At 40.3% G+C, this 27,817-nt stretch overlaps 1 protein-coding gene and 2 long non-coding RNA genes across 8 annotated transcripts in view; 2 read left to right on the top strand and 1 right to left on the bottom strand.

The window, feature by feature from the left end:
• Nucleotides 1–595: 595 nt before the first annotated feature.
• LOC144070524 (uncharacterized) lies at nt 596–4,001 on the top strand. The gene is made up of 3 exons (XR_013299374.1): nt 596–653; nt 915–1,721; nt 3,649–4,001. It is a non-coding gene; the product is annotated as an uncharacterized LOC144070524 (long non-coding RNA).
• Nucleotides 4,002–15,561: 11,560 nt separating this feature from the next.
• On the bottom strand, nt 15,562–27,679 carry LOC144070418 (homeodomain-interacting protein kinase 3-like). Of its 4 annotated transcripts, none has more exons than XM_077594943.1 (10): nt 27,097–27,679; nt 26,116–26,307; nt 25,851–26,032; nt 25,287–25,410; nt 25,051–25,161; nt 24,894–24,980; nt 24,637–24,830; nt 21,573–24,570; nt 21,276–21,420; nt 15,562–15,744 (listed from the first exon to the last, which is right to left on the bottom strand). In XM_077594943.1, the coding sequence occupies exons 1-8, from the start codon at nt 27,355–27,357 to the stop codon at nt 24,384–24,386; spliced, it is 1,338 nt and encodes a 445-aa protein (XP_077451069.1). In that variant the 5' UTR covers nt 27,358–27,679; the 3' UTR covers nt 15,562–15,744; nt 21,276–21,420; nt 21,573–24,383. The 4 variants fall into 4 exon arrangements, with proteins under 4 accessions (XP_077451069.1, XP_077451071.1, XP_077451068.1 ...); XM_077594942.1 differs by lacking the exon at nt 15,562–15,744 and having other exon boundaries at nt 20,946–21,420; nt 21,573–21,713; nt 21,824–24,570; XM_077594945.1 differs by lacking the exon at nt 21,276–21,420.
• LOC144070504 (uncharacterized) overlaps nt 27,011–27,817 on the top strand; it is a 50,774-nt gene continuing 49,967 nt past the window's right edge. For all 3 annotated transcript variants that reach the window (XR_013299364.1, XR_013299358.1, XR_013299353.1), the window contains exon 1: nt 27,011–27,415. This is a non-coding gene — a long non-coding RNA (uncharacterized LOC144070504). The remainder of the gene's footprint in view (nt 27,416–27,817) is intronic.

The following is a 27,817-nucleotide window of genomic DNA, read 5'->3' as shown; positions in this document are numbered from 1 at the left end:
TTCTTTACGCATGAGCGATCACACAAATGAAAATTCTGATACAGCTGCTGCTGTATTAGTTTGTGCAGGTGTACACACATCCATAAGGAAGGACTTTGTCATGCTTGATTTGTGAAATAATTGTTATGTTCAGGGCCAATCACTTGAAAACAGCCAATATCAAAAGGTGAGTGACACAAAAATAGCCCCTTGCAAACCTTTATATGTAATCACTACACTTCACTCACAGCGCCACCATCACTTTTTGTCCATTTTATGTGTGTCATAGTAGTAGTAGAACAAATGTATTTCTTCACTGCTGATTGGTGAAGCTCCATGAAGCAGTAAGCTTGGCGCAGTCCAAGTGATTACTATGGATCGGCTTTCTCTCTCAGCTTGATTTGTTTCATCCTGTATATAAACGTATATAGTATATATAATTTTTGGTTGTATTACTCTGGTGGCCAAGGTTTTAGTTTTTGACTTTCAGTTTTATTGAGTTGAGTATTTTTTGTTTTTTGTTCTGTTTTCAAGAAAGTCAATCGAAAATGCTTTGTGTTGTGTCGGAAATTGGTTCAACACGAATACTGCCGATAAAAGCTTCAATTTTTTTTTCAGTCCGAGCAACCTGTGAGCTGCATAAACTGAGCACATAGAAAGAAGTGGAGCAGCTGGTAAGTAGCCTGTTCTGTTGTTTTGACTGCTTTGACCAAGTGACAAATGACATGTGGCCAAAGAATTGTGTTGTTTTCTTTGAGGGGGGCTAAACTGGAGTAAAATATAGTCTTAGATGGTGAGCAACAAGTTCAATTATTATGGTGCAGAATATCTGAACTAGAACCCAGGTTTCACTGTTTTTCCGAATTGTAACAACACATATTGTTCACATAATGTGTTAACGCTGCTGCCACACCTTCTTCTCTACTGGCACACAGACCATCATCTGCACAATACATACCTCCTCCTTTTTGTTGTACCCCGCCTCCCCTTCAACTCCCAGTGGCTGAGGGATTGCCCGGACAAGGCCGCGTCAGCCATCAGTCACCATTGGATTGGGCCCGGGAGTGATTAATGAAGAGGCAAGCAGCAGCCGCAGATAAGATGAGACCTTCACTTGGTAATGAAGGACGGACTCGGTGTGTCTGTGACTGTGGGGGTTGGTTCTTTCTTCCCAGAACAAAAACACTACCAGCTACCTAGCACGTGGCAAGCTGTAATTCAACCTAATGAGCACCACTGTCACTTTCAGGCATTTCACAAGTGAACAAGGCAAGCAAAGAGGATGGCTTTCTTATGTCAGCTGGACCCCCAGACCATTTACACTATTTCTCTTCTGGCTTTCCACTCCTCATCATTTAAACGTTCTACTTAGGAGGAAAACAAGTATGAAGAACGTAGGTCGAGTGAATTGCTATATTATGATAAATAAAAGTCATAAAAGATATGATATGGATAAAAAAAAGATCATCTAGGAACTCATTTTTGTATAAACAGTCCATTTTTGTTATCCTTCTAAAACCAAGAAGTAGCTTGCTGACAAACTAATGTAGGGTTTGCTGTCTTTTTTATTGTAAAACCTCAAGTGTGTCAGCCCGCCTCTATTCTGAATGATAGTTTATTTTTTGTGGTGTTTTTAAATAACGTGTCTTGGCAGATATCTACCTTGGAATTCAATTTGTCACTCCTTGTCTCGGGATCAGTACGCTCCACCGAGTGGCACCCCAGTTGTGCTTATAAAAAAGGTACGTATTTTCTGGCGCTCTCTTGGAAAAAACACATCTTTACAGACGGTGCCATGTAATACAACGAAGATTATTGCCAGAGAAAATTACCACTACAGAATAACCTCATCGCACGGTGCCGTAAACTGCGCACAAATGCTGGCGTGTAACAATGACATGCTCGGCCAAGCAAGAAAAACTCCCAACAATAATTGAATCCTCCCTAAAAGTGCTCAATTATATGAAAGATCCATGCACAGTGGAAATAGAAAAATAAACAACTCGACAGGCAAATGTGCTGATTAAAAAGTGCTGTTCAATTAAGTACTTTGGCAGCACTTTCGACATTTTACTTATAAAGAGCGCAGAAGTGCTTACATGTTAAAAATGGCAAACCATCAGGGAAGTGAATGATGATAAGACAGCTGAGTCCCTTTTTAACCTTAAAAAGGGTTTTCCCCATCACTCATATTTATGACCTCCACAGCTTTTGTGTTTTTCACCATAATACACACACATACACTCTCTCATACACAAACACTGGAATCAACTTGACATTCAAGAACAATGCAGATGTTTTCATAACAAATAAAATATACAAGGACAAGTAGGAGATTTGCTACATTTTACCTCAAGAGCTCATAAAATACAAATACAGTGGTACCTCTACATACAAAATAGTCAGGATACAAAAAGCTTTGATGGGAGAACTTTCGTTCCAAGTTACGAAAAATCAAACGAAATAATAAATACAGTGGTACCTTGACCTACAGTCAGCTCTACCTACGACATGCTCGAGGTACGATAAAAAATTCTATCGAATAATTCGCCCTACATACAATCAAAATTTCGAGATGCGACCAAGCCAGGTGGCCATGACATGAAAGGCTGTTTATCATTGTAGCCCACTGTCTTTTTTTGCCGCATCTCTTTCGTGTATAACAGATATCTACGAGCACTGAACGATTTATTCAGGGCTAGAAAACGCACAACACGCATGCGCGGGCAAAAAGAGGGCTTTCTGGGTAATTAAGTATACTTGTGCACACAACACCGATAGCCAATTGCACCCTTTCTCAGAATAAAACTTCATTACCCACAATCAATACGTGGGTAAGCTCAGCTGTTGCATTTCCTGTTATTCCTTCCTTAGCCTGTTAGCTCCCGCGATCGCTCATTCAAGACTACTTCTCGTTGGCAAGTGGTCGTGCGTTATCCTATTATGAGGACATTTGTGTGCATCATTTTCGGAATATTTTGAAGGGAATACAACAGCAAACAGCCCATCGATAGCGAACGTGAGGGTGGAGGCGTGGCAAACAGCTAACCTGGCCAGAACGAAGGTAAAAAAAATTAAAACAAAATTAGAATTCAGTTTTGTGTAAAGTTACATTAAACGTATGTTTGAGTGTGTCTGTGTATATTAATCCAAGTTAATTTAAATGTGTTTGTTCGTTTACGAGTGTGTTGTTGCCGTGGATAAAGTCCCCCCGACGACATACGATCTCAGTCCCGGAACGGATTAAGATCGTATGTCGAGGTACCACTGTACTATAGATATACCTCACTAGCCTCCTATTTGCTAGCAGGGAACTGAGAGCAAATGTTTTTCCACATTGTGTGCCTTGTTGCGGTTTGTGAATCATCTCTGATAGTTTTGTTTTCCACCTTAGGCCTCGACAGTGCCAAACTCAGCATATTGCTTAGTTGCTCTAATAGAGACATTAAGCCGAGGTTAGCATTGGGATGTATTATAGTTGGTGGCCTGCCAAGTCACAGCACTAGCAACCAGTATCACCTCCTCTTCTCCATTCACCGGGATAGTACTGCAGCCAAATGCCCCATAATGTAGCCAGGATAAAAGGCAATCAGGCCACACTCTGAAGTTATGGCGCCTCGGACTCGTCCAAGTGGTCAATCAATGTTCTCTTTTTGCTTGTGTTCTCAGTGCATCAACGTGAGCCGTAAAGCCCACAAGGCTATTAAATAGGCTCGCTCTTGTCCGACAATCTGGAGTTCCTGGCAGCCGCCGTGTCGTCTTGGGACTCGAGGAGCGTGTCAGGCTGTAAATCTTTTGGTTGCGGCGATGACGACTAGTGCGTACCGAGCAGCGGGGCTGATCATTTATAAGGTAGGATGTGAAAGGAGCATGATGTCATAAATACACTGAAGTCAATGAAGACACATCGCGGGGCCATCTGTCTTTCTATTCAAATTCATACTTAATGTAGGCAGTCCATTCACATGCACGACAATCATTGATGGTAATAGAAGTCCACCCTTCACAATTTGAATAGATTTGATGTCTGCCACTTAAACATGGTTATTCGCGGCCAGCCCTTTCAATTCACACAGTCCATTTTACTTTTCACCACTCACATACACTTAGATCTTATAGTGACCATACTTTGAGTACACTCTCTTCAAATCCATGTATAATAAACAATATTCAAGCCAGTCTCACAAAAGCCTATGTGACTTGGTGTAGCAAATTGAGTGGAAGTTGTACTAAAGATCTTCCGTGGTAATAAGCAAAAATGGTTCACTCGGTGATCATTGGTTTTTCATTACACTTATTCTCACAAGGGTGGTGGGGGTGCTGGAGCCGACCCCAGCCGATTTGGAGCAGTAGGCGGGAGGCACCCTGATTTAGTTGCCAGCCAAGTACAGGGCATAATGAGACAAACAACCATTCACATTCATACCTATGGACCAACCTAGCATGCATAATTTTGGGATGTGAGATGAAACCACCATTCCCGGTGAAAACCCACATGGATGGGCAGAATTTGGCATATCACAAATTGGAAGCCAGGAACCCTTGAGAGTTTATAACCTCGACCTCAGAACTGTGAGACAGACGTGTTAACCACTCGGTCACCAATTTATTTTAAATTACATGTCCTCATTACTTTTATTAGGCAATTGAGTTTTGGGGGTAATTTTGGGGGGGAAATACACACATGGGCGCAATAGTGTTTTTTATGAGCATTTTTTAAATTTGGAGGGAAAAAAGCTTAAATACTCCCCCTTTTATTTTGTTCCAAAAATGGACTCATCCCAAAAGTGCAATTTTGAGGCATTATTGGCCTGTGCCAGGAGCCATGATGCCTGTTCTGAGCATTTCCAGGTACTCACTGGTACTCAAATGTTTTTTTTTGCCTGTTTTATTCATTATTCGGTCATTGTTCTATTTTTATTATGAAATAAACATTCCAAATGGCAACAAATAAATCACATTTTGCAAGAGGTACTCCAGCCAAATGTCTCAATCCCATTTTCTAATTTCTTACACCATTTTTTAATTCTGCCATCATGAGCTAAAATAAGTAAAGATCTTCCATAATTTTGATTATTTTAGAGAAACCTTTTTCTATTTAAGTTTGTTTCTTTTGTTAGCACTAAAATGGTTCTTGCCTAGGGTGCATTGTAAACATAGTTTACTACTAATTCTGAAAATCCAACACAGTACAGACCACCTCATTTTGAGCCCCAATTTCTCAGAGATTAAATACTAAAAACAGGAATGACAGTATTATGCTGAAATCTCAATTTTCAAAAAATGGGTCACAGTCACTCATCAAAATCCCCATTGCACCGTTCCAATTAATGCACAAATATGAATAAACAGACATGGATACATTATGTTTATGGGAATGACGAGTCCAATGTTTACGTCTGTGTACATTGGAACGGCGAGTACAATATTTGTGTATGTGAGAATGCAGACATAGTTTACATTAGATTGTAGGCGCACGTCAACTTACACTTATTTACATTAATGAAGGCAATCTGTTGGCTTTCACTTACCATAAACTTCATTCATGTAAAGGAATATTCAATTGTCCATGCTTTTTGTTGTCCACCCTCCCACTATTCCTGTTACTGTGTATGTGGAGCTCATTATGGCAAGTGGGACCTGTGCAATGAGCCCACTTGTTGTCTACCAGTGTGGCTGTCAGTGCCCGCAGCGCATTGCTTTTAATTAGCATGCCATTAAGCCTGTGGTCGGAGGCGTGTGTCGCAGCGCAATCATGGCAGTGAATCACGCATCGTTTCATACACACGCGTTCACAATTAAGCCCATCACTACTTTTACTGAGCAAGCAGTCATCTCGCCGTTTCTGTTTATAGAAAAATGTCTTTTCGAAGCTGTTGCAGTTCCTCTGCCAGTTCGCAAATATTTGCTCAACGCTACCACACATCGAATGAATCCAAGTTTAATATAGATACATGTTTGTAAATGAGAAGATTCCCTGGTGGAAAAGTGAAGTTCCAAGGACTCAAGAGGTCAGATGCTGACGCCCACTGGAATTGTTTGACAGGCAGTTTGTAGCTCATTGATTCTGTTGTTGCAGAATCAAATGGTTTTTTTTGGACATGGGTGCCATAAAAAACACATTTTAAAGTTGGGCGATTGATTGCATGCATCGCTGCAATTTGCTTAATTTCTTAACCGCAGTCAAATTTGTTCTTTTGCCCCCATACTACAGTCAAAACTGTGCCGTCCATGGCAGTTTAATAACTAACCCGAAAATGCCCCAAAGGGAAGTAACCTTGAAAATTAATTGTACTTGTATAATGACAATAAAAGCATTCAATTCAATTAGATGAGACACAAAAGAGGAACATTGAACGTTAGAGGTTTTGGAGACAAGGTGAGAGAGACCAGACTTTGATGGTTTGGACATATCGAGAGACAGAGATGGACTATATTGATAGGAGATGGTAGTAGTTAGAAGCAATATACGCTATCTATAAGAAATGATATACAGATGGATGGATCTGCATTTTTGCATTAACTGTATCTACTAAAGGATAATAGTTTTTTGCATATAATGGGACAGACAGGCGTGTTTTTGGTCTTTGTGTGTATCCGGTGCTTTTATGCTTCTACTAATCGGCGATGACACTGTGTCATTTTCTGCAGGGGAATGTAAAACCATTATAAGTAGCCACTATTCACTCATAAATACTTTGACTTTCTTTCTTTTTATTGCTGCAGCTGCCCATTTTCTACTTCACTCAATCATCATCCAGGCAGGAAGAAGTAGTAGTGAGTTGAATGAAGGAGAGCATTTTGTCCTCAGGTCATTAGCGTCCCCGTGCCGGGAGGTACCCAGACGACATCAGACCGTACTCTTTTAACACACTGTAAGAAAGACACTTGGCAGACTGGAAGAATACGTTTCTGCTTAATTAATCCCACTCCTTCCTTTAGCTATTTAAAGTCAATGGTCTGTTTAACAACTTTCAGCGACGCTGAACGGGTAATTAGTCACAAGCCAATTTTTTTTAATACTTTAAAGGCATGATCAGATGAGAAAGTTGCAGCCCAGTATTGGTTATATATAAGCCACAGGTCCAGACTGTTGTCAAAGTTATCTTTAATCTGCGTACAGTGGTACCTCGTGATACAACATGCTCGTCATACAACATGCTCGTGTTACGACGGAAATTTCGATCGAATAATTCGCCCGAGATACGATCAAAATTTCGTGATGCAACCAAGCCAGGTGGCCATGGCACTGCCTTTTTTGCATCTCTTTCGTATATAAAATATATCTGCGAGCACTGGGCGGACTTTGCATTTCCCCACCCGTTTTTTCCCCAGATTGGTCTACATTTAAATACAAGGTAAACAACAATGGATCGGCAAAGTTTTGCAAAGAAAAGATCTGGAATACACTCGGTAATCAGACACGGGGAAGCGGCAAGTTCCAAATAATTCTTGATGCGTTCGTTTTGAAGACTCCGGCGGAACGTCCGGGTGGGGTCAACCCGTAGAACTAAGGTAAAAAAGATTAAAACTAAATTAAAATTCAGTTTTGTGTGAAGTTACATTAAACGTTGAGTGTCTGTATGTATTTATCCAAGTTAATTTAGATTTGTTTGTTCGTTTACGAGTGCGTTGTTGCCGTGGATAAAGTCCCCCCGAACACCTCCCCCCGCCTCCGTGTATGTCGCTGTCTATATCCCCGGCGAAATGCGTCTAATTTTACTTCTATTAAACACATTTTATTACTATTAAACCACTCGTTATTTATTACTTTGTCAATATATGGCGAATTAGAAGAAATAAAACATCCAATCCAATCCAATATCCTGTTTTTGGTGTTTTTTCAGAGGGTTGGAACAAATTAATTTGTTTTCAGTTCATTTCAATGGGAAACGTTCGCTCGAGTTTCGAAAAGCTTGACATACCATCTCAGTCTCGGAACGGATTACGATCGTATGTCGAGGTACCACTGTACATTGAATTGAATGCTTTTATTGTCATTATACAAGTATAACGGTAGTTACAACTTTTTGGGGCATTATTGTTGAATCTCAGTCTAAACTTTATTTTTCCCCAAAATAGGCGCAAACTTGTGAATATGTGAATTTTCTTCTTAAACCTGACATTGAAATGAGGGCTTTTTCACTCCTACTGTCGTACTGGATTTAAATCTGAAAATGACAAAACAGGAATGATGAAAAGTGCCAATGTGCCCTTTAGATGAATTGATTTTATCTGCTGTGTTGTGGATTGTTGGCGGCGCATGATAAAATCAATTGTGACGTGGCTCTATTTTAAACCTCAATCTTTTTAACCAAAATCCCCTGAAGCGAGGCGTTCTTTTAACGATGCAAAAAAATGACAAAAGCGCTTGTGAACAGCTGCTCTTATTTATAAAACACAGAGCATTAGTGAATTCATATTTACACCTGGCCAATGGGAGCTCTAAGCATTTCAGTGATTTCCCATCACACTAGCATTTGAATAAATGTCACAAACAGGCTATTCAGCTCCAGTATTGGCTGCCTCCAAACCGCTGGCAAACCCTGAAAGTCAGTGTGCCGCAATGAATTGATCCCAGTATCCTTCTCACTTCCTGTTTTTATTCCACATGGCACCATCACACTTCTTTTTATTCCAGCACACTGCCTCCAGGCGCACAATGCTGACAACATTTAGAAGGAAAGGATATAGTACTGGGATTTTTTTTATTTTTTAGGCTGCCATTAGAAGCAGGCGACGTATGGCCACGATATTGACAATATTGACTTAACCTGCTCCCTTTTTTTAATCCAAATGACACATCAGAATGCAGGAATAACAATATCTGGTTCCGATGTGTCACTACTCTACGTGAGAGATTACCGCGCCAATATTGATAGTTGTTAATTTTGTTTTTGTCCCCGTTCTAGAATTGAGCCGTCATGGCAACCAATGCAGAATCCGTACAACAGATTCAACACCTGCATTTCATAGTAAGTATATCCAGTGTTTTTTTTTTAAATTCCTTAGTAAATTCATTCTTCTAGCATTTAATCTTTAGCAATATTGCCAAAAAGAAATGTTATCCTTCTCATTTTGACCTTAATACTACTTTGGTAATCAAATATTGCAAAAATGAAAAATACAATATATTACACAAGATTATTTTATGACAATTTTAATTTGAAATGCACTTTCATGGGCAACTATCTTGGACAAACTGACAAATTAGTAATTCTCATATTTACATGTAAGGCTGAAATACAGTTTTTGGCATTTTCAAGTCTTAACTTTTAACGCATGATCCGTTTGAAAGCACCCAAATGCGTGTATTAATCATGGATGTTTTTTGTTGTTGTTGTTGTTGGAAACGTGTCAAAGCCCTCCAATCCCCGCTCTCTGCCACTCTGCTGTTTACGGCGGCTGTTAATCCCCTTGCATTTAATTAACATAACAATATTATTAATGTCTCATTTTTATCACCATTATCGTGTCTTTAAATCCTGTTAGCAGCCGAGAAGCGGGACTAATTACCAGGGAATGCTGGAAATGGTGCTTCTTTTTATGACTTGTTTAACTCATCAAAAAAAATTTGACACTATCAAACAAACTTGGTCTCATTGATAGAAGAAATTCATATATGTTCTTTAGAAAACTGATATTTGACGTACTAAATTGTCCAGATATAATACTCGTAAAAATTGTTTAAAAAAAAATACGTGCAAAGTTTCAACCAACAGTTATAAATGGATACCACCGTTCAAGAATATTTATAAAAAAATAAAAACATACTGGAATTATACATTTATAAAATGGGCTATTTAAATAAAAATGAAGCCAAATAATTCTTGGAGCTACAGTAATTTAGACTATTTGGACAATACGTAGAGTTGATTAGGGGGAAAAATCGAAATATTCTGGAACAATTCAAATTCATTCATCAATCCATGTCCAGTTGATTTTAACTGGGAGGACTCGGCACTCGGACGTTTCGTAGAAAGACGTTTGGTCCCCGGATGTTTGGTCCCCGCATGTTTGGTCGACCGGACGTTTGGTAGAACGGACGGGGCGTCGACCGGACGTTTGGTAGAACGGACTCTCTCTCTCTCTCTCATGATTATAATTTTGAGGGAGAGATTACCTGGTTGCTCGCTTTCAACAGTAAACCCTCTCTCTCTCTCTCATAATTTGACAGCGAGCGAACCCGGCGACCAAACGTCCGATCGACGGCCCGTCTGTTCTACCAAACGTACGGTCGACCAAACGTATGGTCGACCAAACGTCCGGTCGACGGCCCGTCTGTTCTACCAAACGTCCGGTCACGGGAGGACTCTTTGTGAATGTTCATCATTGATGGTGCTAGATGTCCAATCCACTTTGACAGTAAGGGCTGGCAATCATTCACTGCCAACTTCTCAATCAAAATGGATTAGACGTCTAGCAGCCTTATTAAGGGTTCAGGTTCATTGTTTCCCAAGTTGTCCCCTTTAAATTGTAATCTTGTTGACTGTTTGGTTTGACATCATTTGTTTTCAATATTAATATTTTCAGTCAGTTCAACAACATCAGGTTAAAAACTATTTACATCAAATCCGAACAGAAATCTTCAAGAGAATCCAATTGGTTTTTTTTCTTCAATTTTTACCTGGGCACTTGATTGCAAGAAGACCTGGCGGAAAAATGTGAAATGGAATTGACCCCAATCAGTCTTCCAAATATGACATTGTGCCTTACTTTCTTGCTGTTGCTGTGGACACCCATCCACGACAGGATGATTGGGGTTGGAACCATAATAAAAGTTCCAAACACAATGAAGCGACTGTAGGTTGCCGGGGAACCTACGCGAGTCTCACTGCTTGGCCCTCAATTACCCTCGTGCTTTCAACAGCTTCCACGCGGCACTGCGGAGCGAGTGTGGAGGGAATTTGCCGTTCAGGAGACATTGATTAATTATGCCACACACAATTAGCCCGTCAAATTGACTGTGTCCTTCTCTACGGCAGAAAGGTGATGTCAGAATTTTATGGGGCATTAAATAGTCCTCCTTGTGTTGTCTTAGAGATCCTGAGAGAGCCCAAGGGAACACGGTGGTGTGTTTTCGTGTGAAAATGGTGCGGTCAGTCAATGGATTTTTTTTGGGGGGGGAACCTGTGCTGACTACTGATAAGGATCTGTGTTTGCTCTCCCAGAGGTTTCCATGGCAAAACGTGTGACAACCTAGTGAGAGGATGACAAAAAAAGACATACGGGTGACTTGCAGGTGTTAAAGTAAAAAAATCTGTGCTGTTTGTATTGGGACAATTGGCAAATAAAACTAGCATACAATGGAAAAATTTTAAACCCTGAAACCACGGCACGTATGTAATTGAAACCGTGTGCGGTCGATTGGTCGCCGGTCTTTTGGTCGCCGTCTTTTGGTCGCCGGTCTTTTGGTCGCCCCGATCGCGACAACGGACGACCAAAAGACCAACGACAAAACAACGTAAAACAACACGGTCTACGCATCAATAAAAGCCAACAATGGCCATGAGCAGTTTCACTGAGCCGTGTGTGTGTAGAAGAGTTTGTATGTATACATGTGTTGTCCCTTTAAGAAGCTACGTCAGTCAGGGTCTTAACAAGTTCTCCAACAAAAAACAATAAAAGTCCGGGAAATTTGGATCTTTTCTTTAGCCTAATAATTAATGGGGCATTAAGTATGACTAAATAGTAATTCACAGTTTGTATTTAGGGAATTTGAACAACGATTTAAATGGTAATTATCACTTACCTTCCAGGCGACCATAGGACCGGCGACCAAAAGATCGGCGACCAAAACACCGGCGACCAATCGACCGTGTACCTTGAAACACAATTAACACTGAGAGGCATTCAGCAAAACATGAACTTTTAATAAACTTTAATAAATGCTGCTTTGCTAGCTTTGCTATGAGTTAATAATTCTAATATAAATATTAAGAAACATGTTCTAAAACTATTATCTAACCCAGGTAATTTATTATATAAAAAACATACTTTTCTAATAATATTATTTTTTTAAATGGTATTGGCGCAATAACTTTTGTCAAACCTGTAAGATTCAGTGGATTATTTTTTCCCCTAATCAATTAGAAATGATATGCAGTGTTCATTTTTATTTTTAAATTGAACAGCAACTGCTCATAGCTGTACCGTATTTGAACCTTTGTTCAAATATCTTCACTAATTTATCCATGAAATGTTCCACTATTGATCTATCAGCAAGGTTTGTTTATTGTTCAATGTTCAGAGCATTAAAGAAGAAATCCTCAGGGAGAGTTACAGCAGGTGTACGTTATATTGTACTATACATAAAGCTATTTTCTCTACGCAATTGTTCTTAGAGTTGGCTTTCCCATCCTTTTATCTTTAGCCATTGTGCGCAATTCATTTACCGCTTTCCCCTTTTCATATGATTGTCATCTCGCTTTGGCTTTTCAAGGTCAACGTATAGTTAATTGGCACTGGTCTCACTCTAGGAAATCATTTCCATGACAACCGTTTTCTTGGGAACGGACCGTGAATACAAAAGATAACTTCAATATTGGTGCCACATGCCGGTGAGGGAGAAAATAAAAAGGTCATTTTGTTTGTGCAAAACGTCATCAATGTCAGTGAACAACATGTACACTCCGCTCTGTTGACTAAAGTGGGAAGATAATGTGTGACAATTAAATACTCCTAGTCCACTTCAACTCAACGTGGTTAATTAAATGTACACTTAGGCGACACTTCATTGGGTACACCTGCAGAATTTCATTTCTACTGATACAAGAGTTGCAAAAATTGGAAATGGAGGGGAACATGTGAATTTCAGGAATTTATATTCAATATTACAAGTACAGTGGTACCTCAACATACGATCGTAATCCATTCCGAGACTGAGATCGTATGTCAAGCTTTTCGTAACTCGAGCGAACGTTTCCCATTGAAATGAATTGAAAACAAATTAATTTGTTCCAACCCTCTGAAAAAACACCAAAAACAGGATATTAGATTGGAAAAAAATGATTTATTTCTTCTAATTTGCCCTATATTGACAAAGTAATAAATAACGACTGGTTTAATAGTAGTAAAATGTGTTTAATAGAAGTAAAATTAGACGCATTTCGCGGAGGGTAGACAGCGGCATACACGGAGGCGGAGGGGTGAGGGTGTTCGGGGGGACTTTATCCACGGCACTCGTAAACAAACAAACAAATAAATTTAAATTAACTTGGATTAATATATACAGACACACTCAAACATACGTTTAATCATTAAACTTTAATGTAACTTTACACAAAACTGAATTCTAATTTTGTTTTAAGCTTTTTTTACCTTCGTTTTTCGTTTGCCACGTCTCCACCCTCACGTTCGCTATCGATGGGCTGTTTGTTGTTGTATTTCCTTCAAAATATTCAGAAAATGATGCACACAAATGTCCTCACAATAGGATAACGCACGACCACTTTCCAACGAGAAGTAGTCTTGAATGAGCGATCGTGGGAGCTGAGGAAGGAATAGCAGGAAATGCAATAGCTGAGCTTACCCATGTATTGATTGTGGGTAATGAAGTTTTATTCTGAGAAAGGGTGCCATTGTCTATCGGTGTTGTGTGCACGAGTATACTTCATTACCCAGAAAGCCCTCTTTTTGCCCGCGCATGCGCGTTGTGCGTTTCCTGGTCGAAACTCGTCTGAATAAATCGTTCAGTGCTCGTAGATATCTGTAATACACGAAAGAGATGCGGCAAAAAAGACAGTGCGCTACAATGATAAACAGCCTCTCATGTCATGGCCACCTGGCTTGGTCGCATCTCGAAATTTTGATCGTATCGCGGGCGAATTATTCGATCGAAATTTTTGTCGTACCACGAGCATGTCGTACCACGAGCTGATCGTAGGTCGAGGTACCACTGTATGTGCATTTTTAGTCGATACGAATGCAATGAATTTCCTAGTGACTTTGGTTTTGGGCTGCTTCCTGTTTGTTGGTCGCTTCTTGCTAATTTTGTGGCAGTTCCAGCTTACTTCCTGTTGGTTTTAGGGCATTTTAAGGTCCTTACTAACTCATTGGCTGCCATTGAAGGTGCAATTCTGATTGCTGGGGACGAAAGACCGAATATGACAATAAGAAATTGAGCAAAGTGCAAAAGTGCACGGACTCGATCACAGAACTCACAAAATTCTAGTTTTGCAGCGCCGTGTCAGAAAAAAAATCAGCGTATGTACAGTATGAATGAGTAACGACGTCAGGCCTAACACCCCGCTGGTTCAGATCGGACGCCTGAGGACACCCCTGACTTAGATTGAAGACTATTAGTCCGGTAACGTCTGAGGTCATTTCCTCTTATCGCAGAGAACTAAAGTTTTGGGGGGTTGATGTTTTCACCGAGTAATAGCTTCCCGTCAAATATTGATGACATAACAATTCCAGCAAAGGTTTGACAACATGAGACCCTATCTGTTTGCCCGTATTCATTTAGCGCAGTAATGACGAGCAGGTTGCCAGTGGCAGCTGGCTAGTAGTGATGCTCCCTCTGTGCTTGTCACATTAGAGGCAGCTCAGACCCGCAAACACCCGCAACTATTTTTAGATGCCTGATAAGAATGAATTTAAGGTTAGAATATTATGCCCAGTGGTGGCCAGCAAAATGATGGATCCCAACAGTTGTGCGAACATTTTTACACATTGATAGGACACCGAGATTCACACTGTACCATGGTAATCCGGTAAATATTTCACGCGTCAACACGATAAGGCTTTTTCCTGTGTGTAACCCCACCACTGCACTGCTGTGATATCGGTACGCTCCGTAGCCACCCCCGCTGGCTATCGCGTGTTGTCCTGTGGAACAAATCTGGAAGCATGCAACATTTATGCTAATATGTGTTGTGGCATGAAGATGCATAGTGTGTGTGCGTGTATAGTTGCTTTGTGATAATGCTGTCATTGTGCAAAATAGAAGTTCTTTTTGTTTGATTTGTAAGAAAACACAAAAATATTTTCATATATTTTGGGAGGGTCTCTTAATGATTCTTGCAAAATTGTACATAACTAGGGAAGAACGGGGTTTGATGTTCCATGGGTTGGTTGTCACGCTTGCCATGACTTGACCACCGGAGGGCGGTGTTTCAAAATTGCATTTTTGTAATGATCACAATTGTGCCAGAAAAACTTTTTTAAACTGTGAAATCACTCAATACGCCGATGTAAGTTTTTGTTCGTAGTATTTTTTTTAAGAAATTCTGTCTTTACGATTTTTTTAAAGGGCATTTAGACAAGAGGTTATAAAGTGTTACCAACAAAAAGTATTAGAGAAAAAGGTAGTTTTTATTCACATTCTCTAGCCAGCCAGTTGTCTGCTAGCTGGGAATTGAGCTGTGAACCAAAAGCACGACTTGGGGATGATTGTCCCAATTAGAATTCAAATCCAACCAACGATATTAAACTAACATATATTGATGGGAAAGTATTCATCAGCGTGATAATCTGAAATCCACCCCCGTTTTCCCTAAGGTATAATTATTGTAGCTGCTAAGCGTAATAAGGCAATCTTTACAATTTTGAGTTTGTGTGCAAAGCCACACATCTGAAAAAAAAAGTCTGCAAGAGAAAGTCCAGTCTTTGGAGGAGATAAGTTTTGCGAGGAGAATGAGCGGTTGCCATGGTGACATCTCGGCAGAAAGGTTGAGGGGAGACGAGCAGAGATGTCTTCAGGCCACAGGACATCAGAAAGCTCATTAATGCCTAGGTCACTTATGCAATCTCAGCTGCAAATATCTGACATAAAAAAACAACATAGTGCATCATAATATTACTAAATACGGAAGCATGGTAATATTCAGGGAGCCTCTCTTCATATGCAGATGGGTTGCATTTAATCGTGATGTTGCCTGAATTCTTGTGTATGAAAGGCAAGAGGAAACGCATCCAGAGATGTGCATTCAAATGAAATATTCAAGGCCGCTAATGAAATATTCTGTCAGTTTCTATGGGCAACACTACAAGCGCTGCTCTAAAAAAAGAAAAAGGAAAAGGAGAACGATAGCAAGAGTCTGCATTAATGAGTCCCATCAGCCAGCCCACTAAGTGTTTAGTGGCCTTTTTTAGTGGACTTTTTATTCATAGCGGGATGATAGACCAGACCACATTTCTGCATTTCATATGCAATATGGTCATCAAAAATGCATTAAGTAAATTGAAGAGGGGTACACACAGATTTTTATTTTATTTTTTTAACATCTTAGCCATGAGATTTCAGACTTGACACGGTGGGGGAAAAAATCGTTTTTCTGTCTACTTGGATATGTTCGTTCACACCGCAGATTGAGAACCGCAAATTCTCCCCACCAAAATTGGCATACCAAGACTGGCCATGGGTTTATTTTCCACACAAACTAGTTCATTTTTCTTTCATTTTAATTTAATTTGTAAATAAATTAACCCACATTCGGAACATTTTAACCAGGTTAATTTTTCCGTGACCGGACATTTCGTCGACGGACACCTTGTCGAACGGACGCTTCGTCGCCGGACAGTTCGTCGAACAGACATTTCGTCGACGGACAATTCGGCGCCGGACTCGCGAATGATTGTTTTTAAAATAAAAGGCAATACATAAAATTATTTTATTAAAAATTGTATTAAAAAGAAGACAAAGGAAATTCACATATTCTTTATTAAAGAAAATAAAACAGCAAAAACACACTCAACAACACAAACACATTAACATTTGGGCGTGTGCAAGTACTAAATGTGTTCGTCTCTAAACACACTACCCACGAAACGGTTCCTACGTTGAGCGCTCCACGTTTGGAAAGACCCCAAAAAGAATCAACGTGACATCTGAGTTGTTATGTCACGTTGATTCTCTTTGGGGTCTTTCCAAACATGGAGCGCTCAACGTAGGAACCGTTTCGTGCGTAGTGTTTAGAGACGAGCACATTTAGTACTTGCACATGCCCAAATGTTGAGTTTTTGCTGTTTTATTCTTTTAAAAGAAAAATAATAACTCCCATCTGTGAATTCCACGTTAATTCTTTTTGGGGTCTTTCCAAACGTAGGAACCGTTTAACGTAGGAACCGTTTCGTGCATAGTGTGTTTAGAGACGAGCACATTTAGTACTTGCACACTCCCAAATGTTGAGTTTTTGCTGTTTTTTTTTCTTTAATAAAGAATATGTGAATTTCCTTTGTCTTCTTTAATAGTGGTTAAGGTTAGGCGAACTGTCTGGCGACGATGTGTCCGGCGACGAATTGTCTGTCGACGAAGTCTCCAGTCGACAAACTGTCCGGCGACGAAGCGTCCGTTTGACGAAGCGTCCGGCGACGAAGTGTCCGTCGGCGAAATGTCCAGGTACCAATTTTTCCGATCGGGATCGTGGCAATAATATGAGTACAATATTTAGGGGAATTTGAATATTTCTTTTGAGTACACAGCACAAAACCCCTAACCCACTTTAAAAAAAACGTTTTCTAGCATCCATTGTTTGTTTTCCCTCAGAATGAAAACAAATTTGATCGTTGAACGCAACAGTTCAGAGGGGAACTTATTAAAAAGAATTTTGTTGGAATTGGGAAAACACCCGCCAAGAATTATTAGCACAGCCCGACAGAAAGTGTTTGGTCGGCAAGCACTGATAAGAGTCTCCCAAGAGTCGACAATGGTTCTCCCACTGTGCGCTGTTTTACCTCAGGATACAATCAAGGCCGATGTTTTTCTCGCTCTCCTTGTGCCCCTATGATTACATTTCCCAACTTTTAAAAGCCTACTGTAAGAACAGCAGCATTATGAAGTAATTTAACACTCCAGTTACTCTCTGCTTGCCATAATTAAAATGCCCTGTGAGTTGTGATTCAACTCATTTGGATATGAAAATGAGAAAAATAAGCACTTTAATTAGCATTTTTAGAATGATTTTAATGGTGTATCACTCACATCCCACCTCTGCAGTGTAGTGAAAACTTTATATAAACTACAATAAAGTACAATTTGTTCAGTAGGTGATTGTTTCTCAATTTCCTAATTGTGGATTCGACCTAGTGAAGAAGAACTGAATAGATTGGAAACATTTTGGTCAATGTCATGAAATAACATCTTGCTATGTCGTTGCCTTTCAGTAACAAGAACAGAAAAGGTCCTTACATTTCCAAAAGGACTAGAAATTGTCTGCACTGATTTATAGATAATTTGCACAAGGCAGGAACTCTTGTCGAAAATTGGCTGCTTCACGACTGCTTTTAAACGAGGACAAAAAATGTTTTATACTTGATTTTCTATTCCACTTAAACAGTTTTTTAAACACATGGGAACTGTTTTAATTTGTGGAAACACAGCCTAAAATTAGTCATTTTAAACATGGATTGGTATTGAAAGAACAACATTGCAAACTGTTTGTGCCGGTGACTTTGCGCCAAATGAACGATTTGCTTTTTTGACCGCATGAGTTCTTTCTGACAAGTCTGGGAATTGAAAGTGTTCTACGAGGTATTTCCACCAGACTGTTTCTGACAGCAACTTCTTTAACGTGCTCTAAAGAAAATGGAGAATCCATTTCATCTGGAAATCTACCCCCCACCCCATCATCACAAGCACGCTATATGACCTGGAATGGACATTATCATTCATTTGGAGCAGTGACTCTGTCCAGTGGGTCAATGTCAATCCAATTATACTGTTTATGCTCAGGTTTTTGCAGTTTATCAGCTCCAGAGGGAACTGTTCGGCAATCCTACAACCCACTATGTGGCTTGGTATCGATGTGCTGTAGTGATGTTTTATTTTATTTTTCACAATGGCAACAACAAAACATTAATGGCTCAAATTTGCTATTACTTATTAGCATATAAATGCTATCGTAAATCAAGAGTATTCTCAGAGTTCTCAAACTCGATATACATATTCGCGTGTTGCACCCTTATCTGTTTAGTTTCATTGCTTTGGCAGCCAGCATTTGAGGTTTTTTTTCTTCAAGAAATTCAATTGTTTCATCTGAAAAAATGTGAAAAGTTGTTAGGAAATTGCTCCAGCATGAACACTGCCGATAAAAGCCTCTGTTTTTATCCGTCCAACCAAGTGGTGAGCTGATTGGATTGAGCACATACTAGTAGACCAGCCACTAAGTATTGTTTACTGAAAACTTTGCCTGAAGGACAAATGATGCGTTTCCAGTTAAGAGTTGTTAATGATAATGGAATCCAAACAACACAGTTTTAGCAATTTAATATTCTGACCAATGTTCCCTCTAATTTTGTTTGTCTGGACAACCTCCCTGAGCACACTGAGTACCGGTGTGAGCAACATCATCATTGCTCGCTATGGGCACACATCAGTATCACACCTGCCATAAGCAGGTGCATGTCTACTACACATAAATTATTTAGTAATAATAAAATGTAATGATTAATATCTATGAATGGGCGGCCCGGCGGATGAGTGGTTCACGCGTCGTCCTCACAGCTAAAAAAAAAAAAAAAAAAAAAGGGATTTTATTTTGTGCGCTCCATATGATTTGCTGCATTGATTCCGAATTGACAAATGATGAAGATAAGAAGTCCTGCATTTTTCCATTGAATCATATACTACTTTCTGCTGTTTCTGTGCCTTCAATTGTGCAATCGGTTTCAACTATGCAGAGGCAAACCGTTACATGCATTTTTTTAAATGTATACATTCAATAGTTATTAATCTGTATGAATGTTGATAATTTGTATTTTAATGTGAGAATAATCTGAGAATATTGCATTGTTTAATTAGAGTAAAAATTTTATACACATGCTGGAGAAAGAGCCCTTCACTCCCACTGTAAATGAGTTCTAAAAACCTTGAAAAAACACATACTAACAAAAACATACTCAAAAGAATCCTTGTGCTTGTTTCATCTGGTGTAGAACATTCCCAGTGTTTGTTTGTAGCAACATACTGTTAATAAGTAGAAAAATAGAATCAAATTAATCACTTGGAGAAAGACATTCTATTCATAATTTGGAGTAATTAGCATGGCATGCTGAGAACCAAACGCGTTAGTTGTTTACTGATTAAAGATGATGAATTGGGAGAATTTGAAGAGTTAATACAAAATAATGAGTTGCGAGAGCGGTTAACGTTAAATTCGGGAATATTTGACAAGACTTGGGCAAAGAAAGTCATGGTTTCCACTGCATTTTTTTCCCGTTAAGGGCTTGGGGGGGGGGGGGGGGGGGGGACCTGGGACTGAACTATGGGCACTATATCAAGCATGTACTCTTACAAGTACTACTCTTGTTGCACAAGTAGTAGTCATGATGTAAAAAAAAAAGCATGTGTACATGTTGCCTCACGCTTTTGAAGCTTGACACCTCCCCTTTTATTATAAACACCACTCTCTTGTCACCCACATAGGACCAGCGGCGGAGCAGGATGGAGTTGCAAGGAAAATCAATAGTCGGAGTGGTGGCTGGTGCCTTGCAGGATGCTTTTATAGACAACAAATGTTTAATGTATCCTATCGAGGACAGGTGCATTATACGCAACTAATGTGTAAAGGCAAGGTTGACAGGTAAAAGCAGTTTATTGATTTTGAGTGGCATCCCGCACAAGTTGTCTGAGGCTCTTAAGTTCCTCCATATCAGTGCAATCTACCATAGACCCATGCTCCAAACCTCTTTTGACAGACGTTTTCCCCCCTATACAGTGGTACCTCGACATATGATCTTAATCCGTTCCGGGACTGAGCTCGTATGTCGAGCTTCTCGTAACTCGAGCGAACGTTTCCCATTGAAATGAACTAAAAACAAATTAATTTGTTCCAACCCTCTGAAAAAACACCAAAAACAGGATATTGGATTAGAATTTTTTTTTATTTGTTCTAATTTGCTATATATTGACAAAGTAACAAATAACGAGTGGTTTAATAGTACTAAAATGTGTTTAATACAACTATAAAATTAGACGCGGAGGATACACAGACAGACATACACATGTGTGTGGGGGGGGGAGAATGCAAAGCTCCGCCCTGTGCTCGTAGATATATTTTATACACGAAAGAGATGCGACATCTCGAAATTTTTCTCGCATCTAGGGCGAATTATTCGATCTAAATTTTCATCGTATCTCGAGCATCTCGTAGGTAGAGCTGCTCGTAGGTCGAGGTACCACTGCACGTTTTTTTTTAGCCAAACAAATTGAAAAATCCTAAAAATGATTTGCTTTCTTCTGATAATTTCATCATGAAACATTACTTATACTCAGTTGAGGCAGTCGATATTTGTTTACACCTAACCCCGCTCATCTAGCCTCATTGTTTTGCTTTGAGCATCTCAAGTGAGCTGACCTCAGCATGCCTGCAGGATGAAGGCTTCTGCTTGACATTGATGCACCCTTTTCTTCTTTGCTATTGTATGCAAATTTAGCAGGAAGGTGTTTTGAAGTGTAAATTGTGATTTGGGGCAACATCAATTGTCTTTATATTATATTCCCTGTGGATTGTAAGAGGGAAAAATAAAGGCCAAACTTTAGCGTATCTATTTAAATTATATTCATATTTAAAAAACAACAACTTTTTATTAAATTGATGCTAAATATTTCATATAAACCAACAATAGTCTAGAAAAATCACATACGTACTTACATTTAAATGACAAGCAGAAACAGCTGTAGTTAGCGGTCGACCTCTCAGTTCTGGGGTCGATCTCAAGTTGGTCCTCACTGTGTGGAGTTTGCATTTTCTCCCCGGGCTTGCGTGGGTTTGCTCCAGGGGTACCCCGGTTTCCTCCCATGTCCCAAAAACATTCATGTTAGCTGGTTAAACACTTTAAATTTCTGAAAAACTCAACATTACGATTAGAGACGATTAGTCTTGTAAAAACTGGTATTCCTCACCTTTCACAGCCGCTGATATCGGTCTGTTAGCAATTATGACATTGCAATGATGCAATGAACCATTTGGCATCGGTGGACAGACTCTCCTGAGGCTGTAATGGAAGGCTTGTTGGAAATACATGAACAGAGCATAAAAAATCTAGCAAAATGGCAGGAAACTCAAAAGACAGAATCAAACAAATGTAATCCACATTAATTGCTAATATCAGGTAAAGAGTAGAAGATCTAATAAAAAATAGGGACAAAAAATAAGCTCAAGGGGAAAAAATGGCATAATGTAGAGTAATAGGCACATGTGTAAATGCAAACACACACATAAAACTGTATCAATCACACACATTTTGTTGGTTTTAGATTGCACATATGCTTTGAAAAAGATTTGTATTTATTTGCAACCAAATTGGAACTGTTATTCTTGTACTTTATTCTGCCACAAATATACAACTCCAGCACACTTGAGATACAATTGGGTGAATGTGAACTGACTTGACATCCCCTGCTCTCGATATATAAACGGAGCCAGCAGTAATCATTTACGGCCATTGACAGCTCACCTCATCCAAATCTGTTTGGAGAGCTGGTAATGATTGTTCACTGTATTTTAGCTGGGACGGCTGGTAGTGATCATTCACTGCCATCCCTCCAAGCTAAAGTGGATTTGACATCCATTGTCGACAATGACAGTTAAAGACTGCTGGCACCTCTCCCAGTTACAATGGATTTGTCGTTTACCGCCATCAATGGCAATGAACGAGTTAAACAATCTGTCTGTTCGTCTAGCCATCAACCAGTTTGCCATCATTTTTCGATCTGTCAGGCCATCAAAAGATCTGTTTATCCCCAAGTCAGTTTGTCTGCATGTATGTCATCTGTATAGGACAGGCCATCAATCTGTTGGTCAGTCAAAATGTGAATGATCACTCCTAGCGCTCCCAGCTGTTCCAGTCGAAATGCATTTGACATCTAATGCCATTATTGGCAGCCAAAGAGTTAAGAGTTGTCAGACAAATCAATAAATTGACAGGTTTTTGATGGATGGTCAAGCAGAGATTGTCGCTTGAAACAACCAAAAAATCTGACAAATTAATCAATAACCTGACAGATGGAAGGAGATCAGTGGCCTTGCTCTTCAGATATAAAAACCTTCAAGCAAATGGACCGTCAAAACTGATCTAGGCTTGACTTTCAGATGCACCAACCATCAGGAAAATCGACAAATGAAACTGACCGACCACTAGATGACAGTCACACGAGAGACCAATGAACTGATGAAACAACATTCAGATGGGAAAAAAAATTACAGGATTAGTAGACACACCATAGCAATAAATGGACGGAAAATACATATGAATAGCAAAATATGAATGGATAAGAATGGCCAACAAATGAATCACAGACAAAACAAAGAACTGAGCAAAAAGATTGATGACTGACCGAAGGACAAAATGAAATCATTTTCAACTTTCTAATGACTTTGCAGACTTTAAAATAATTACCTGGATCTACTTCCATCTATTCACCACAGGTTCTGGATGAGTGTATGATCAACGACAACAATCCAAGATATTAAAGACGTTCCCTCATTTGCATAATGTATCACCAGTTGTAGTCAAACCAGCTGTCGCATTGCAACACAGCAGCAAGTCCCAAGTGTGCCATGCACTAAGCAGTTCCCAGGAACGGCTATTCATCTGCTAAGACTCCAGTGCACCAGCACCACCAAGTCTCCTTGCACACAAATCGGACGCATGGGCACCAAAGTGATGAAACACTACATTCATCAGGAAATGTGTTTGGGGGATTGTTCATTTCCTGGAGGCAACAGCAGCAGACGCAGAATAAGGTTTTATTGGAGGATTAAAGGCCTTGGTGGCGGGGATGGGAGGCCGAGGTGAAGCGGGATAGATGGTGGGGCGAGGCGGAATGAAGATGAGGACACAGCTGTGCGCACTATCGGTCCATTTAATGGCTCTGTTATTAGCTATCAGATGGACAAGAGTGCACTTACCAATGGGCTAGAGGTACATAATGTTTACTTTGTATTAACCGTGATAGACCACCAGCCTGCAGGCATTCTGTGGTTTTAGGTAGCATTCATTTCATTAAACATAGTACAACAGTAAACGGACACGGATAATTATTTTCACCAATTTTCAGTCGCATCAATATGACCGCTACGCTCCAAGAATTATACTAGCAGCAGTCTACAACCCATAAAATAGAGTAAAAGGACGGACAGGCCCTGTGCTTCTGTAAGTTTTATGTACAGGTTTTAGCACAGGTGTGCTCTCCATTCAACAGGCACACTGTTCAATCAAAAACCTGTTTAGTTTGTAACGGACTTAGAGCACTTCCACAAAAAGGATACTCCCGTTTTGTCAAGTTGAAGAAGCAACGCCTAGCCATCTCGATCAGAAGAGGGTGAGAATCTCTCGATTTGGTGGTTGTTACTTTCTTAGACGTCAGTTGAATGGACACATTGTATGGGTTACCAATCTGCCACTGTTCATGGTAACTAACGCAGAGGGATTTCATTTCCTGCTCAACACACACCCTCATATCAACTTGGGTCGGAGCGCTCGTTGTGGGTCATGATTTCGTACACTTCTGGCGATGTGGGACTGCAGAAGCACGGTTCGTCATCGTGTGACTCATTCAATCCAGATGGGTCAAATCCCTTCCCCCCAAGTGATTGTAGCGTGTTCTTGTTGGAGCACACGGACATGATGTGAAAGCAAGATTGCACGCTGCAAAAACAAACCAACGTTCGTTTTTACTGATTGGATGAGGGAGAAGCTACAGTATTGACTTACTGAGAGCTGGTGTCATGAAGCGGCTCCAGGTGGCTCATGCTGCAGAAGTCATGCTCCAGCACCTGGCGGGGCGTCATTCGCTGGCTTGCATCAAGCTGCAGCATTCCCTTGAGCAACTCGACGAATTTCTGCACCTCAGCCGTCTTGGCGGCTTTGTTGGCAATGTGCCTGGTGTTTAAGATGCCCTGCTGGAACTGGATAAAGTTGCCTAATTCATATTTATGAGGTTTCGAGATTTATGTCAGAGAAGTACTTACATGAAGAAGGCGATCAAGAGAGCGGAATTTAAAGCGTCGCGTCTCTTTGGGTACTGAGGTGGTCTCTTTCTGGTACTGTTCTGGTGTCTGAACAAACAAGGTTCATGGTAGGAATTGTCTATTTCTTTGAAGGGCAGGTAGGCATTGAGGTACGCACTTTTAGCTTCCAACTGAAATTACGCTCCATCTGGAAGAAGCATCTGGTTTGAAGACCTGCTTCCAGAACGTTATCTGGAGGTTGGCCTTGAGTGTCCACAATATACCTGACCTGAAAATACAAAGCTCAGCTAAAAAAAAATATGGGAATAAGATTGATGATGAAAGCTGTGTGAGGTATTTGATCCACATTTGACATTACTACGGTTTCATTGTATTGTCCGGGTACTTACTTACCATGTCGTATTCACTTTTGCCAGGGTATAGCAGTGCTCCCGTGTATAAAAACGCAGCGATGCAACCCACAGACCAGATGTCAATGGCTTCCGTAAATGGTGCACCCAACAAGACTTCCGGTGACCTGAGAGAAGACATTAAGTTTTCGTTAGGGATATCTCATCTCATTGTGTCCAATCAGCCTACCATGCATGTTTTTGGAATGTGGGAGGAAACCAGAGTACCCAGAGGAAACACATGCAGGCCCGGGAAGAACATGCAAACTCCACACAGGTGGACGTGACCTGTATTTGAATCCAGGACCCCAGAGCTGTGAGGCCGACGCGCTAACCATTCGCGCCACCGTGCCGCATATTCGTTAGAGATATGTTTTACTTATTTCTTCTCCCAAATGGGTTTTCATAGGAGTTTGAGGGAGAAATTATACAAAACCAACTGTTTCCTGAACAAGGCATGAGAAAATGTGTGCCTATAAAAATGATTTTAACATTATGACTGGATTCATACTGACAATTCCAATTTGTATGATCATTTGTCACGGTACAACTCTGTGTGGTTACATACCGATAGGGTAGTGTCTGAACGAGTGATCCCTGCTTGGTGGTGGACACCTGAGCAGCCAGGCCAAAGTCAATCACTTTAATCTTGTAGGGCTGCTGCATCTGGTTGACCAGCATCACATTCTCCAGTTTGAGGTCTGCGTGTATGATCTGATAGATCTTCAATTGGTCCAGCATGTCTGCCAGCTGAAATGTCAAACGGACTAGTCCCACATCACAAGATCATCATTGCAAATGTGTTCAAGCTTATTTTGGGGGGAGGAACATACCTGATGGATAACTGGCCTGATTTCTTTCAACTGGAGAGGGCTGAAATTTCGCTCTTTTACAAAGTCATACAGACTTTTGTCAAGCAGCTCAAACTCAATGCAAACATGTCCTGTAATGCTGAAGATGCTGTTCCATTGCACCAGGTGACATTTGTCAGCGTCCATCTTTTTGATTTTTAACAAAGCAAGAATCTAAAAAGACAGAGTATACTCATGATGATCCCCAATTTAGACTAAAGTGAGGTTATGCCAAGAAATTGACTATTTTTGATTTAAAAAAATCATGCCATATGAGAAAGACTGATGGAATTTTTATTTGTTTAAAATTACTTCCTTCAAATGGCTTCAATTGCTTCTAATTGTCTGTGGGTATGAGTGCATGTCTGATTGGTTATTTGTTTGATTTCCCCACGATTGGTTAGCGACCAATTCAGGGTGTACCCAGTCTACTGGCTGTAGTACAGGGCTGGGCAATCCGGTCCTCGATTCCACTGTAGGTCCAGGATTTTGTTCCAACTGATCCAGCACAGATATTTTAACTAATTAGATTTCTGCTGAAACAAGAAGCACCTGACTGCAATCCACTGATTGCACTTGTAGTACACCAGATTGGTGGAAAGGTTTCATCTTTATGGGTTGGAATGAAAACCTGCAACGACTGCTGCCCTTTGTGGAATAGTTTGCTCACCCAGAAAACTTGAAACTTTTATTTACATCTTTTTCTGCATAGTTTAGATGTCAAAATTGTGCATGTGTCAAAAAGATCAGTAATCATAGTTGTTATCAGTGATCAAATGTAACATTTTTGATTGACTTCTGGACTTTTCATACTAATTATGGAGACAATTAAAAAAAATCTTATTCTAAAATAATCCTCATAAATATTTCATACCGTAGGCATACTAGTAGTTCAAAAGTAGGAGGTAATTGAGCGTGCTTTCATTGACTGGTGTTGTTGTGTGACAAATAGTTCCTAGTCACCTCATATATGGCCCGTTTAGCTGACGACCCGTGGTTCTTGATGGTCTTGACAGCCACCGTTTTATTGTCGGTAGTCTTCCGACACTTAACCACGTTCCCAAAGGCACCACGACCCAGAACCGACAGCACGTCGTAACCGGACGATTTAGAGTGAATTCGGGCTCCAGGTAAAAACTGATTGTAATCTGGGCCGGAGCAGTCCATCCTCGGGAGGACCGAGTACTCGTCTGACTCGACGCCCAGCTCTTCTATCGAGGACATGGGGAAAGCCAGTCCACTCGCCCGAGGGTGCCTAATCCGACAAACATCCTGACAGCAGGTATGGATATGAAGATTCTATCTTTGACTTTGAAGTGCTTTATGCCGTCGCGGTTCATGTTGCAACGTAGCATTTTCGTCACCGCTATTAATGAAATAATATCAGATGTTGAAAATGGCCTCAAAGTATCCACCGCTATTCCCTCCTTCTGTCGACCTTATAGCGGCCGTGACGCCATACTCGTTGACGGCCTCCTGTTGTTTGTGACGAATGTGCGGAGCAAGGTTTGTAAAAGTACACGTGTGGGCTTTTTCTCCTGGTATTTCATCCACGAATCAATGGAAAATTGGTCATTGAATTGGCTGTATGGATCGCTATTTCTTTATGGAATGGACTAGTTGAAGATCTCTTAAAGTTTAGTATTCACAGGCAGGAAGTTTGTGTTTGCTATATGCACTACTG

Source organism: Stigmatopora argus, chromosome 2 (assembly GCF_051989625.1).
Source record: "Stigmatopora argus isolate UIUO_Sarg chromosome 2, RoL_Sarg_1.0, whole genome shotgun sequence".
Taxonomy (NCBI): Eukaryota; Metazoa; Chordata; class Actinopteri; order Syngnathiformes; family Syngnathidae; genus Stigmatopora; species Stigmatopora argus.
The sequence above is the reverse complement of the archived record's forward strand: the minus strand, read 5'-3'. Positions and strand labels throughout refer to the sequence as shown.